Genomic DNA, 15,963 nt, shown 5'->3' on the forward strand with positions numbered 1-15,963 from the left:
ATATTCAACAATATGGCCATGTTTATATCCACAATTATGAACCATCACAAATATAAGCATCCAATAAGGAGTATATTAGTATTCAATTTCTATGAAAAATTATACTTTCTCTTGGTTACCGATATGGCCTTGCTTAAAAAGATTTGGTGGTTAGGAATAGGAAATTGAAATAAATGCTATGATAATATGAAAACAGCAACTTAATCCAATATTTATTATAAAAATTAGACCTCATCACAAATAACAGTAATAAACTGAACAATTATTCATCTTTCCCATTATTACCTCATTACACCACACTAGTCATACATGTTGGTAAAAGTTCATTTGTAAACTAAATTTTATAAATCAAAATAAGTTTTATTGGTCGAAATGTAGTTTAGCGTAATTTGTCAAGAGCATGGACTCCGGAGTTAAGCTTCCTGGTTCAAATCAAGTTCTTACCACTTGCTGTAATGGCAATTTTTGGTGTTAGGAACCTCTGGGTCTCAGTTTCCCCATCTATAAAAGGGACTAACAGTATCCTCACAGGGCTGTGAGAGGAGTAAATGAAATGGTATGTGAAAGTACTCAGGAGAATGCCTGGTACACATAAGAGCATTCGCTATTATCACTGGCATTATTAAAGCATCTCCGAAACTATAATATATTAATGTTAGCACTTTTTACCATTAAGAATGTCTTTCCTCCAGTTTCCTGAAAACCTTAAATGCACCAGGGAAACTCAATGTTTGAAGGAACCCTGTGGCAGTTTAATAAACATCTATTACTAATTGATTCATTTATATATTAGGTCCCTTTAAAGTCAGATTAAGGTAAGGATAGAAGTGGGAATACATTCTTTCACAGCACATAACTTCATAATGTTAAATAACAGCCAAATGATACCATTTCACATATACAACTATGTCCTACTCTAGTGAATAAATGGTTGTTGCTATTTATCTCAAAAACTCCCAAGAGAAGCGAATCTTACTGAGAAAATTATTAGCTCAGTTTTGGATATACTAAGTTTGAGGTGCTAACAGAATACTTAACGGACGTTCAGGAAGCAGTCAAAAGTACAGACCTAAAGTTAGGAAGCTTACACTCAGAAGTTCATCACTCCCTCCTTTGTATTACCATGGAATTTTTCACATCCTATTACATGACAATTTTTAGTCTCCACGACCCTTCTCTACTGCTAGACTATCTTGAAGGCATTTAGGTCTTGCTATATAAGGGCTTAATAATGTTGATTTTTTTTTTAAAAATGCAAAACTTGCAGAATGGTACAACTAAGAGAGTGAATTTTATTGTTTATAATAAACTCTGATTTAGAAATTTTTTTTTCAATCTGTGGATTTTAAATAAGGATGAAATTTTCATTTGGAAGCATTCTTATAAAATATAAGTAGCATACAAACAAAATCATTTTTTTTTTTTAAATTTGGTCACATGAGAATTACTAAACGCTACCAAGCAGTGAAACCTGACATTATCACCAGGCCTATAAACCTGCAAAAGTACAATATAATGAGGCAAAGAAATTTATAAATGAGTCAAATAAGGAAAAGAAGGTCCAATGAAGATTCCTTGAAGTGAGTTTAAATTAATTTAAACTCTTAAGAAGTCTGTCAAAATACATGCAATGTAGATTGAAAAGATTTCACTTTCTAATTTACTGGCTACTTGACTTCAATAACTTAAAAATGAAAAGCCTCTGGACCCTTCCAGCACATGTTATTCTAAGAGCTGTGATAAGGAGCATGTAGCAAACATGCTCAGTTACGTGCACTAGGTAAGGGAAAGCCGCTGTCATCCGCAATCCACCAGCAACTGCCTGACCACCAATCCTTTAGTTTAAAATTTGTAGAAGCATTTCCTAGAGAATGCTGCAGTCGTAGTATTTCTCACCCAAACTTAAAATGTGGTCAGTCCCATCAAGGCTCTAATAGGAGAACAAACCAGCTGCCAGTTCTATATTTAATAGCAGATCGTTGACAATTCCATTTCTGCCTGACAACTAGATGCCTTTCAGTGAAGCCATTCCCTGGAAATGACATTACAATACTGTTACTTATTTAGCGGGCATGGAGCCAAGAAAAACCAGCTCATTAGTGGTGAATGAGTAGGGAAGACAGTAGCCAGAGGATTACAAAACAGCAATATACCACACAAACAGGCTTAAAAGAACTGTGAAAATGCAGGAGAAAAAAAGTAGAGATCCACAGAATGAAATTCCTACAACACAAAATTAACACAGAGACTTAAGTCTGCACTTTCTCATTTAAAATCACATAAGCAAGGATCAAATGCATATTGACTCTAATTTTACATAATCAAAAGCCTGAAAACCTCATGCCAATAGAAAATATTGGTAAATAAAAAAAGGACTCCCCTAATCTTGGCCCTATTTTCCTGTTCTATGAAGCAATTCATAAGAAGAAAAAATAACTTCAGACTATAAACGATGAATGTATAACTATTAGGAGTGGCCTCTCTATGAGGTCTGAAATAGAAGGAAAATGTACATTTCTTCCAAAGCTGTGGCCAACAATAACTTTCGCATTCTGAATCTAGCTTAAGCACATTAGTTGGGAAGATGTTTGCAAAAGTATTTCATAAGAAAGTGCTGAATTTAGCTTTTATTTTATTTTTTTCTGTTTTCTTAAGTGGCCTGCAGTCTATCCAATGTGCTAAGTAGAACCTCTCCTAAGTATAAATGACATAAGGAAATACAGCTTTCTTCTTACAGAGAGCTGTTTCTATAGATCAGGGGTCATCAAACTTTCTGTAAAGGGCCATATAGTAAATATTTTCAGCTTTACAGGCCATATGGTGTCAGTCACAAACACTCAACTCTGCCATGTAGCATGAAAGCAGCAACAGATAACAGATAAATAATGAGTGTGACTGTGGTCCAATAAAACCTTATTTTCAGAAACAAGCAGCCAGTCTATGGCCACAGTTTGCTGACCTCTGCTATAAAGCATGATTTTTTACCTACTAATAAATACGTTGTTTTAATAAATAACACCAAATTTGAAATATGATGTCTGGGCTTTGCTTTGAAATATTTCATTTTAAAAAAAGTGAACCGTAGAGAGAAAGGTTAAAGAAGACTGGCAAGGGGCTTCCCTGGTGGCACAGTGGTTAAGAATCCGCCTGCCAATGCAGGGGACACAGGTTCGAGCCCTGGTCCAGGAAGATCCCACATGCCGCGGAGCAACTAAGCCCATGCACCACAACTACGGAGCCTGCGCTCTAGAGCCCGCGGGCCACAACTACTGAAGCCTGCTCACCACAACTACTGAAGCCTGTGCACCTAGAGCCCATGCTCCCAACAAGAGAAGCCACCACAATGAGAAGCCCACACACTGCTACAAAGAGTAGCCCCTGCTCGACGCAACTTGAGAAAGCCCAGGCGCAGCAACGAAGACCCAACGCAGCCAAAAATAAAATAAAATTAAATTAAATTAATTAATTTAAAAAAAAGAAGACTGGCAAAACACAATTAGCATTAGTCTGATGATGGATGCATGAAGTACATTATACTATTACAATAATTTTATGAGTTTGAAATTTTCAAAATTAAAAGTTTTTAAAAATACAAGGTAGATCAATGAGTTGGCTCTACAGGAAAATTAATTTCCTCACTTTACTATAAACATTCTAAAACATGTCTAGTGTTTTTAAACATAATCAACATAGTACAACATAAAAGTTTAACATAAAGCTACTAAACCATAGCTAAAAAATTGAAACATACAAAGTGTATACAAGCGTAAACCCTTAACATGTTCCATAATTTAACAGACAGCCTCACCTCATACAACTCCTAAATTAACACATTTTATTAGTCTCATCTTAGCTAACAAAACGTGTTACCAATTTTTGGTTTTAGAATATAATTATTTTATAGGGTATATATCACTTAACATATCATAGGTTTATTATTTTTTCAAATAAAGTAGTAAATAATTTTTATTTCTCAGTTTTAAACTCTAAGAAATAAATATGAACGGAAACAATTCACATAAACAAACGCTGTTTAAGATCTTCAATAATTAAGAGTATAAAGGGATCCCGAGGCCAAAGTTTGAGAACCTGTGACCTGAATGTTTTTGATGCTGTTTAAAGTATATTCAGCAAGCAACCATTAGATATATGCTCAAACTCATTTTTCCTTTGAACAATAATCATTACAAAGTGGAGTTAATCCACTATGAAGGCTATCAATATACACCCATTTAAACCTTCAACAGAAACATTCTTTTAAAATTGCTGGGTATGTCATGAATAATGTATCCATAGGAAAAGAAGAGCTCTAATGTGTTGTCCCCCTTATGCAAAAAATTGTCTCCTGGACCAATAATAAAGAAAAACTAATATGCGCCAGCAGACATTTCTAATAAATATGCTACCTCTCATCAAATCAAGATATGCAGTCTCACTCAGTGAAAGAAGCCAGAAATCAAGCTGAAAAGAGCTTTAGGAAAGAAATGTTAATGACTATGGAATTTCTCAAAAACTAAATAAATGTGTTTTTTAAATGTCCTAAGTTTTTTCTCAAGTTCTGAAACACAGTGATTTCAAATATTATCAAAACTGAAAACTAAATTAGGCTCACAGAATTATTATGACTGACACTTGAGAAAAACTGAGAACTCTGTGAAAATATTTCCAACTATCCAAGAATATAATCAATGTCAAAATTTTCTAAATCTAAAACTAAAATAGCAATAAGCAATCCATAGCACAGATTTGGGCAGATAATAATCAGAGCACAAATGTCTACATGAATATTCATTCTTTTATGAAGATGAACCAATACTTACTTTTTGAATACAGTATCACTGTAGCATTTTTAACCAATTTGTTCCTTCCGTATACAGCTATTTAAAATGTTTTCAGACTATTTCATTTTTACTTAAGTACAAATTTCCAAGTTGTTTTATAAATCTCGTTATTTCTATTGTCTTTTATCAACATGAATAAACTTAAAATAGTAATAACTGAGATACAGAGCCATACTTACATCATACTCTGCAATTCTGCTGCAAAGCTTATAGACTTCCCTGTACTTCTTCCACTACTTGAAGTGGCAGTAGACATTGGGCTGGCTGCAGTGTTATTCATCTAAATAAAAAAGAGAACTCAGCTTACAAAATGTATTTAGCTATAAGTAAATGCATGGAAAATGGAAGCAATTATAAGTTACTTCAAAAAGTACAGAAATTTTTTAAATTCTGATTTGCTTTACATAAATCTGATTTGTCCATACTTGTTCTTTATTAAAATGAAATAGTAAGGTAGAAAACTCCTTAGTCAAATATGATGTGAAAAAATTACTCACTTGGGTGATAAACTTTTCATTACATATTTTGTAATAAGTATTGGAAGAAAAATACTCATTAAAATATTTTAACAAAGTTCAGTGGTTTTCAAAATCCATTCCATGGAGGCCAAAGATTCCCCAGCAATATTTCAGTGAGCTCCCAGTGGCCCCCAAGCAGTTCCATCCAGAACACAAGAACTCTGATTTTTCTATTTCATATACTGGGGTTCCAAGTAAGATTTCATTTAAAGAAAGAGTTGCACAGCTGTAAGATACAAAATTAGAAAACCAAAACATAATCTAATTCCCATTTGAACCATAGCCTAAAATACAAATAATACAAATAAAGCCAATCAGTAGATCAGAAGTAAGCATTGTGATATTTTATAATCTTATGGTTGAATTACTCATCAATTTAAAATGTGACTTTTAAAAAAATAAAAAATAAAATAAAATGTGACTTTTTTCCCAATAAAATTAAGCTGATGCATAATGGGAAAGCTAGATGCTAATCCTAATATACGTCATTTTATTTATTACATGTGGCAGTCCCACAAACAAGAATTAGTGAAAATAACATTAAGGTAATAGAAGTAGATAAAAGCCTCAGGCTTTTACCTCAAGGACACAGTAAGTGCTCAATAAATGTTAGTTATTATTTCATGTTTATATAAATTTTGTAATACTACGATTTTCTTTAAAAACTACTTTGCTGGGCTTCCCTGGTGGTGCAGTGGTTGAGAGTCCGCCTGCCGATGCAGGGGACACGGGTTCGTGCCCCAGTCCGGGAAGATCCCACATGCCACGGAGCGGCTGGGCCCGTGAGCCATGGCCGCTGAGCCTGCGCGTCCGGAGCCTGTGCTATGCAACGGGAGAGGCCATAACAGTGAGAGGCCCGCGTACCGCAAAAAAAAAAAAAAAAAAAAAAAAAACACTTTGCTGATTAAAGAAGAATTAACAGATTTAAAATATATAATAAAGTAAAGCAGTACTGAGAACTTTAAGTACAGTAAAATAATTAGGAGTCAGAAGTCCGACTGCCTAGGTTAGAATCCCAGCTCTACTACTTTACTAGGGCTCGGGGCAAGTTCCTTAACGTCTCTGTGCCTCAGTTTCCTCATCTGTAACAGGAATGATAATCGCACACTCTTAGGGTTGTTGTGAGGATTAAATGAACTAACATAAACAAAGCAGTCAGAATAGTTCTTAGAACACAGTCAGTACACAATGTTAACTATTATAAACAGAAAGAACTCAAGAATTTTCCCTTTCTTGATCTGCTAAAAGCTTTTATGTGACAAATTTAATTATCCTTATTTCATAATCACAAACTTTAAGAAACTTGAATATTTTCACTACAAGCCCTCGATACAATTCAACAAATATTAATTAGTTTCCTTATAAAATAAGTTCTGTTTTCACACTGACATCACTACTGCTACTAGTCAGCCTGGCTTAAAATCCCAGTCATCATCTTTGACTCCTTCTCCTGCACCCTATAATTTGTAAGAAGCCAAATAAATTCTACTTCATGTTTTTACCTCCTCTCTCTCTTGTTGAGCTCTATTTATAGCTTCTCTCTTTGCAGCTCAGTTCATTCTCCACACTGCTATCAAATTTATCTTCTTAATACATCCTCTAATCTGACCACTTCTGTGGGCATTGGAGGCTTAAAATTGATAAAGGAAACTTGAACCAGGGTCATTCACTGATGGCTGAGATGGAAAGGCTGGGTCCCATGAATGAAAGCTGAAAAAATTAACTACTACAAACCACTGCCTGAGATGGGCCACATATGAAGCTTTCGAGAAGGCAAAAGGACAGAGACCTAAGACAAGCAGCACACTAGCTGGGTGGCTAGATCTGGAATGTCCCAATACCATTCTGTGGCAGGACCAACTCTCTGCCAATATAAGCCCTGGTCTAACCTAAGGTCCCTAGGAGCCAGGCGAAAACCACTAGACAGAGACTGCAAAAGCAGAGAGAGAGAGAAGGAAGAAAGTCTCACTCAAATTGAACCTGAAAACCAAAGTTCTAAAACACATAAAGAAGCTAGCGCTATGAAAGACCATCGGTCTTTTTAAGCATAAATTTGTCCTATTTGTTCACAAAAACTTTTTTGGAACAAGTACTTTTCTCTACAAATAATAGAGGAAAAGAAGCAACACCATTTGGAACTCAGGTTAAAAAAAAATTGCATCATCAGTCCAAGACTGGGGAATAATAACACAGGAAAGCAAGTTCAAAAAGGAACTTGGCTTTCCAGTGACCTTAGAAAATGGTTCACTTGTCCCAAGAGAAGACTGACAGAGATATGACATCCTGGAGAAGATGTTAAACTCAAAGATTATGTATTAACCCCAGTCTGTGATTTAAGTTGACTCATGTCAGATTTGAAGGCATGCCATTCTTGGGATTATCCTGAGACACTGCTGGAGTTATTGCCCCCTTTCATTCCGCAAATCCAGTCACCTTGCTTTAACACTCTCTGAAGAAGAGACATTTCAGAAAGTAAATGCATACTAAAACCCCAGCTTTCTTAGGTTGTGCCCCTACTGCAAATTTTCATATCAAGAGTATTTATTGGTAAGGGTGAAAAGATCCCAATCCTTTCACAGTCAAGTTATTTACTTCTTAAATCAAACAGGTGAATAACATTTTTCTTGACATCATGAGCTGACAGTGCGTTAGAATCTTTAAAATAATTATTTCCTGTGCACACATTTTGTTTGATGTTTTAGATAATTAACTTCTTTAGACATTAACTTCTTTACACATCAAAGTCCTATCATTCCAATGCTTTATTTCCTATCTCCCGGACATTTAAAAAAAAAATGTCGGTTAAAAGCAGAAGCACTCAAGTCAATTTTCTCTAATAAATACAGTTAACATGGAACTGAAAACCTACTGTAATCTTCTCAATGGGTTAATGTCCTGCAGTTGTTTTAGCTTTCAATTGAAATGCAGCTGTTTGCCATATTTTACAAAATGAATTCAGATGTGCAGATGGAGACCCAGATTATTTCAACATGCCACAGTTTAAATGTGAACTCAAGGAATAAGTTCATCTCTGATTAATACTTATATTTAAACCTGATTATTAAGCCAGTAGCCAATACTATGTCACACCTGTAAAATTCTGTTCCAGAGTAGAAAAACTGACATCTTTTAATAACAATAATGGAATTTAAGGATATACCCCTTTTCTCAGAAAATACCAGGACAAAAAAATTTTAACTGTAGTAAAGTTATACATCACAAATGTGAATTAAACAAAAATGTAATGAACATGTTACTGCATTTCTATTTATAGCTCATATTTTTAGTGACTAAATGACCAAAGAAGAAATACCATGAAACATCTTCAGCTTAAAATACCTCAGAGTTGAAAACGTTATTACTAGTTACAACCAGTTCCAACACCCTCAATACAGTGTCAAAAATCTGGATTGTGAAATCCATCAGTGTACCCATTTACTAAAAGACAGTGGAATTTTTAAATTGCTTCACTCCTGAGAAATATTAATTCAGCAGACCTATGTACTGATTCTGAGCATCTACAGTCTCAATTTCAATCACTCATAATCTGAGCATCCCACATAATATAAATTAATAGAAAACTATTATAATCAGAACATTTTCATTTTCACAGAACTCCAAAGGCAGGAAGCGATTATGGTTAAGCCAACACTATTAGACACTACATTTTAGTTTTGTTTAAAAAAAAAAAAAAACCTCAAGTTACATCATGATCTAATTTCTCCTGCTGTGCAAAAATAATACCAAACGATCATTCCATCACTGAGAATGCAAAAAATAAAAAAAAAAAATTAAAACGTGCAAAATTTTAAAACATCTATACCTAGTTTTAGTATAACACAATGATAATTCCAATATATTTATATATGCCCCAATTCAAGTTAATCAACATAGTAGAACCTGGTAATAACGATCAACTTATCTCTCAAGTTCAGTTTCTCCATCCGTCAAGAATAGTTTCTACCTGTCTCAGAGGAGTGTTGTAAAGAAGACAGTGGCTGCAACATAATGGGCGCTCAAAAAATATATGTGAATTGAAAACATCAAAACACCTGTAAATTATGAAAATTCCCTATAGACAGACGGATTGTAAACTGAGTTTACTTATCTCAGTTGTCTACATGAGCGATTTTTTTTAAACCTACAGACACAGAAGCCGTGACACACTGCTCAGAGACACGTGAAGCTCTATTATTCTATTTTTCTTCTTCAGTCTGATATTAATGTAGGTTTCTACTCCATGTGCTTTCATATCCAGTACTCTCAAAGAAATACTGAGTTTCAAAAAAATTTTTATTCTTCGCAAAAATGGTTCTTAAAGTGCACTGCCAACGTGCCTATCAGATCATCCTAAAACACGTGACATCCAAACCCTGAAAAAATGGCAAGCTTACTTTTCCAATATTGAAAACACTGTTGTTTTTACATAAAATATTATATAATTGAGTGACAATGGTTAACGTTCCAGATATATGCAAAAATTTGGAATCAATTATACTTCTAATAGTAAGAAGTAAGTGTATTTGACAAGGATATCAAAAAAGGAGCTCTCTTAAACATCAAGATTCTCTTCCAGTCCAGATTCACATTTTAGAAATATTAAACCTTATGAGAAGTCCATATTAAATATAAACAATTCAATAAAAGATCTCATGTGGTTAAAAACACAGTTCATGTGACTAAAAAGGAGTGGGAGATTTACTGGAGGCATGTAAAAAAGAAGTGAATTTGTATAAGCATTTCGGAGTTTATAAGGGGTCTTTCACCTGCATTAGCTCACATATTTCACAATCACCCTCTTAGACATGTATCTCCCCCCTATTCATGAAGAAGGTAAGAGTAAAAACACTGGGTGAAGGTAACAAATCTAACACAAAAAACAGGCTTTGATCCCAGGTAACCTGAAATATTCAGTCCATCTACATACATATTTTTTAAAAATTCACCAATCCCCTACCATTTTAGTGCCTTAGTTTTAACACGCTACAATAATATGGAATTACTGAGAAGTTGTACACATAGTAGCCAGGGGACTTGTCATTAAGTTTTCTTGGAGACTGATGACTTTAAAAGTTAAGTTCAGGAATTCTTTGCTTAAAAGTAAATCTTAGGCAGACAGATAAACAACTATAACAGACAAAGTATAACTATGGACATTGGCGGGAGGAGGGACCAAAGACATCTGACGTTCAGAACTACAGTTTGAAAATCACTAATTTCATCCAAATCCCTCATTTTTCAGGTGAGGATACTGAAGTCCAGAGGGGTTTCTTGAACTGCCCAAGGACACATCACTATTTAGTGATACAGCTGGGACTAAAACTGAGGTCCCCTGACTCCTGGTCCAGAGTTCTTTCTACTATCCCACAAGGAACACACAAATAAAAGCTGATTATAATTAACTCACAAGACCTCCACAATGTGTCATAGTGAACTTTGTTGTGAAGTATCTGTCTATGCCGACTCACAGTTTAGCTGTAAAGAGCTGGGCTCTGGAATTCAAACACAGGCTCTAACACTTACCAGGTGACCTTGGGCAAGTCACATCACCTCCCTGCCTCAGTTCCCTCATCTTTAAAAAGGAGATTAAAAATACTCCTCTCATAGGTGACATCAAGTAACGTATACAAAGCACTTAGGACAGTGCCTGGTACCTAGAAAGCACTCAGTTCATGATGATGACAATGATGATGACGAATCCAAGCAAAAGTATAGCTTCTTGAAAACATATCAAAAGTATTATTATTTAAACATGTAGAGTCTCAGAGGAAAAATATTATCATTAGGAATATCTTTTAAAGATTCAGAAACAAATAAAAATATGAATAAAGTAAAATATAAAGGATCCAGTCATAAAACTGCTATAGCATTTGAAATAGCAAAAGTACACTTCAAGATTTTTAAATAGTTTATATTTGTATAATATTTTATATTTACTGCCCTATGAATTCAATGAACACAGCAGTTTTTCAGCAACTAGTATATACTATAAGCCAGTTAGCATGTTATTTTAATAGTCATAACCTTATTTAACCTTCAATATCCACTATCAGTCAGATTCTATCAGAGGCAGTAGTATAATGCAAAAAAAACTGACAGATCCGTTCCAGAAAGTAAGAGACTCATCAGTATCACCTATTAAGTGGGAATGACATGTTTGGATAAATAAATGAGATGGAGCATTAGTCTGGAACACATCAAGTGCCCATGAAAACGTTGGTTCTCCCTTCACAGTAGTATGGAGTTGTTTTGTACAGGGAATATACTGTAACCAGATCAATATAGCACCATTACTGGGGCGTACAGTATTATTTGTCAAAGAGAATGATCTTAGGTAACAGTGTCTATTACACTCTATGCTGTTGCACAAATTAAAATATGTGTAAACAGTTTTTGCAGATTTACTGGAGGTAGTCGGTAGACAAGTTGAGAGGAAACCAATTAAATAGTTAAATGTCTGTAAAACAACACAACAATTTACGTAATTCTCATCTGAAGCCTCCAGCGACCCTGGGAGGAGGTGGGATACGGTTAGGTACTAATTCCGTTTTACTGATGAGGAAATTGAGACTCAGAAAAGTTAAATACCTTAATTGAAATCACACAGAGAGAATTAGGGCAGAAAAGGGCTACATCTAGATTCTGAAATTAGTTTTAAGTGCTCTTTGCACCTATCCACAATGCATCTCAGAACATTAATCTCTCTCCAGATCCATTATTCAATAAACTTAAGGCTAGAGCAGCCAATATTTATTGAGTACATACTTCTTATGTGCTTCGCTGCACCCAACACACATCACATGGGTTACTTCATTTAACCCTCAGCGGTAAGGAATCAAACCAAATGTGTTTTGACTCTCAATAAAACATTTTATCCACTACAGTATAAATTCAATTAATACAATAAAACATTAAGTTGAATTATTTTTCTTTACTATTTAGGTGAGCCATCAGCAAAACCAGTCTTTAATACAATAAGTAGATTTCTAACTAATTTCACTATTCAACCTCACCATAAAGTAAAACAGGTATTATTTTCAACAAGAATACTCAACGTTCTGATTTAACTGGCATGGCCTAACTTTCTTTGCAGATTCCTACATCAAAAATCAAGAGAACCAAAAATCAAGTTGCCCAAGATTTCTATCCAATTATATGGAGAAAGTAGAAAATTTTAATTACCTGTGGCTTAAATGGACAGGTCACTTGCTGGCCTTATTCCAGATAGCTCATCTGTTATTTAAGCACATAAGCAATAAAGTTGTCACTACTTTAAAGCAAGTACATTTCTGAGGTTGCAGTACGTTTAATCCTCCTAAAATCATATATTCCAAATTTCAACAAGCCTGAAAGGAGGGTGACCATATTATTAAGTAGACCCAACTGGAACATTTTTGAAAATGGAAGGAGTTCTATTAAGAATTATCCTGAGACAAACAGACTCTAAACCATGACTGCCCCAGAAAAAGCAGGGTATACATAAGAGCAACCCATTTTGATTTGTGTGTTATGGACTACTCTTTGTGTATGCTTAATTCGTGAGTTTTAAGTTTTTGTTCCAGATCCAAGGGTTATCATCAGCCTTGAGACCAAGGGTACCACTTCACAAACATCAGGCCAGAGTTAAGGGTGTGTTATCTATAAACAAAGTGGGGTTTTTTTTTAAGTTTTTCTTTCAAACTTAACTTTATAAACATTTGCTTGAAAAAAACCACTCTATGTATTTCAAAGAAAGCAATTTTGCAAAATATCGCCAAATTTCAGACTTATCTCTTCAAAAGTTTTGAATACCAATAACCACAAAACTACTTCTGAAATGGCCCAACGCTCAGTTTACTACTATAATTTATCAAATTGTTTTTTATACAAAAAGTTAAGGAAAAAGCACCATCTTTCAAACTGAAAAAACTCAGGAGTAAAAGAGTTGAAAGGTTTTCACTGAAAACTAACTAAAGTGATAAAAGATAGTGGAAACCCACAGTCACGAAACAGTACAATGATTAAAGGAAACTCCACTTCGTATTATTATGACTCTCCAAACAAATCTGCCGTTAGCCGTACAACCTAGGAGTCAAAAGAATGCTTTGCTTTAATTTTCAAGCTGTAAGTAAGTATTAACAGACCCAAGCTCTGAGCTCAGTATTTGAATGAAAAGCATTATTTGAATATAATTATAATTCCCTAAAGCAACAAATGTTCTAAGAGTTGGCTTCTCTGACTTAAAACTCAACAAAATCAAGAACTGGAAAAGGTCTCAAAGGCTAGATTCTAGACCTATGCTGTCCAATAAGGCAGCCACTAGCCACATGTGGCTATTTATACTTAAGTTAATTAAAATAAAATTAAAAATTAAATACCTCAGTGCACTACTAGCCACACTTCACGTGCTCAAGAGCCACTTGTGTCTAGTGGATACCATATTAGGACAGCACAGATTGCAGAATATTTCCACAACGAGAGAAAGTTCCATTGGACAGGGCTGCTCTAGATCTTTTCTTGAATATTCCCAGAGATAAGAAACTTGCAATAACACAATGAAGTGCACTTTATTTTTGCAAAGTAGTAACTATCAGGAAATTATTCATAACATTCAGTGAAATCCAGCCTCTCTAAAACATCCACCAGAAATTCCACAAGTTCCATCCTCAATTCGGTCTTCAAGTAAATCTTTACAGAGGGAATTTAATTCTGTTTCCAAAGTTCTGCCCTCACACATATACTAAAACCCTACGTCCTCTCCTCCCAGATAAATACATCCTCATTTCTCTGGAAGGAAAAAGTTTAAAGTTTCTACAGCCTCACGGAGTTAAAGCTCATTTATCCACATGTACGTTAACAACACATTTCCAGGATCGCCTCTGAGTGTCAGCTATTACATTCCACTGCCCCTATAAAAATCCACACCAGTTTCTTGACTTTTCCACTTAAAAAGCCAGGTCACAGTCATTCTGAATTCCTTAAACAGGGAGATAAAAATGACAGATAATTGACAGGTAATTGGCTGGAGCTTGTTATACGCATTAACCTGTATTACCTCATTTAATCCTCACAATTCTGAGCTAGGTTATTACTCTCCCCATTTTACAGACCAGAACACCCAGCCAAAGACACGCTAAATAATTTCCCCAGGGGTCACAGATGTCGGCTCACCCCAGAGAGAAGGGAGTCGATCTTTTCCTTTTCCTAGACGCTACACTTCTACTAACGCTACCTAACTCTTCTTCCACCTCGCCCATAAAGCTACAATTTCCTTGTTTAAGAATTCTTCCCCCCAAAACACGACCTAGATGACACGCGGAAGGTGCTTCTGAACACACCCAGCGACGCCCGCTCCCGCTAGCCCGCCCAGCTCCCCTGGCCCCACGCCCACCCGCCTACGGGGAGGAGTCAAGGCCAACTCCACACGCAGCGGGAGAACCCGGCCGACTCGCGGGGCCAGCGTCTCGGGAGACGCTGCTTCTGTGTGTCCCTCAGCCTCCCACGCGAACGACCGGGACGCCCCGCGGCAGCTCCCGGGGGCAGGGGGGCGGGGCCCAGACACGCAGGGCTCGGCGCCTCTCCCGGCCCCTAGCCCCCTCCCCCGCCCGCCCCCGCGCCTCCCCCGGTCCCCCTACAACCTCTGTTCTAAGAACACTTGTAGACCCGGCTGCGCGTCCCGCGTGGAGAATGTGGGGATAGAGATGGTGCGGTTTCGGCGGCGGCGGCGGCGGCCCGGGACACGCTTGGAAAGGGGCGGGGTAGGGGGCTGAGAGTGTCTAAAGGGAAAGGGTGGCTGGGCGCGGACGGGGGTGGGGGGGCAAGATGGCGTGAGCCCGACTCTCTGTGGGGCGGGGGTGGCGGAGGTGGAGGAGGGAGGGCTACAAACACCCCCGCCACTCCCGACGCGAGCGCTGGCGCATGCGCGCTCGGCCAGGTGGCGCGCGGTTTCTTTTCTCTAGGCAGCTACTTCCGCCACGCTCGCTGGGGCGGGGCGTCGCGGAGCGCGCTGGACGCCGCTTTCCATGCGGCATTGGTGCGGGCGGTGCGGGCGGTGCGGGCTGCCGGGGGCGGGCGACCCTGAGCCACGCGGCGGCCCTTAGAGCGGGGGCTGCTGGGAGATGAGTGGGGATGAGTTGAGAATCGGAGGGTGTTCGAGGCCAGTCTTGGACTCCTTGAGAATGAGCTGAGAAGACTAGGGTTTTCGAGGGACTTAGTGACCGAGGCTGGAAGTTTGTTTTCAGCTTCAGGGCAGAGATTGGCCTCTGTAACAGTCTTGTCTGCAGTTGGGGTAAACCGGGATCTTACCGGGACGATGCAGGGAAACGGAGACATCAGAAAGGCCCTCTCCCCAAAGGACCGCGGTGCCGGGGTTTGGATATGCGACCCTTTCTGGGACCGTGAAACACCCCCTCTTACGCCGGCCCTCGCACATCACCGCTCCCCATCCTTCCCCTACGCAAAGTCATTCCTGAGGCAGTGGGAGATGATAGTCTGCAGCGAATTTTTTCCTCCTATTCATTTTACCAAGCTCAAGCACTTAATGACCACGTTTTTATTGAAAACTATTTGCTATTTCAAGGCTTCTGAATGGATGATCCTATATTTATTTTTCCTTAGAATTTTAG

The 15,963-nt window shown here is 37.3% G+C and overlaps 1 protein-coding gene across 1 annotated transcript in view; it reads right to left on the minus strand.

The window, feature by feature from the left end:
* SUPT3H (SPT3 homolog, SAGA and STAGA complex component) overlaps positions 1-15,207 on the minus strand; it is a 441,307-nt gene extending 426,100 nt beyond the window's left edge. The window contains exons 1-2 of the mRNA XM_055080057.1: positions 14,977-15,207; positions 5,021-5,121 (exon numbers count right to left, since the gene is read on the minus strand). Coding sequence (XP_054936032.1) covers positions 5,021-5,121 — 101 coding nt within the window. The 5' untranslated portion in view covers positions 14,977-15,207. The remainder of the gene's footprint in view (positions 1-5,020; positions 5,122-14,976) is intronic.
* Between the last annotated feature and the right edge of the window lie 756 nt (positions 15,208-15,963).

This window comes from Physeter macrocephalus, chromosome 18 (genome assembly GCF_002837175.3).
Source record: "Physeter macrocephalus isolate SW-GA chromosome 18, ASM283717v5, whole genome shotgun sequence".
Classification (NCBI taxonomy): Eukaryota; Metazoa; Chordata; class Mammalia; order Artiodactyla; family Physeteridae; genus Physeter; species Physeter macrocephalus.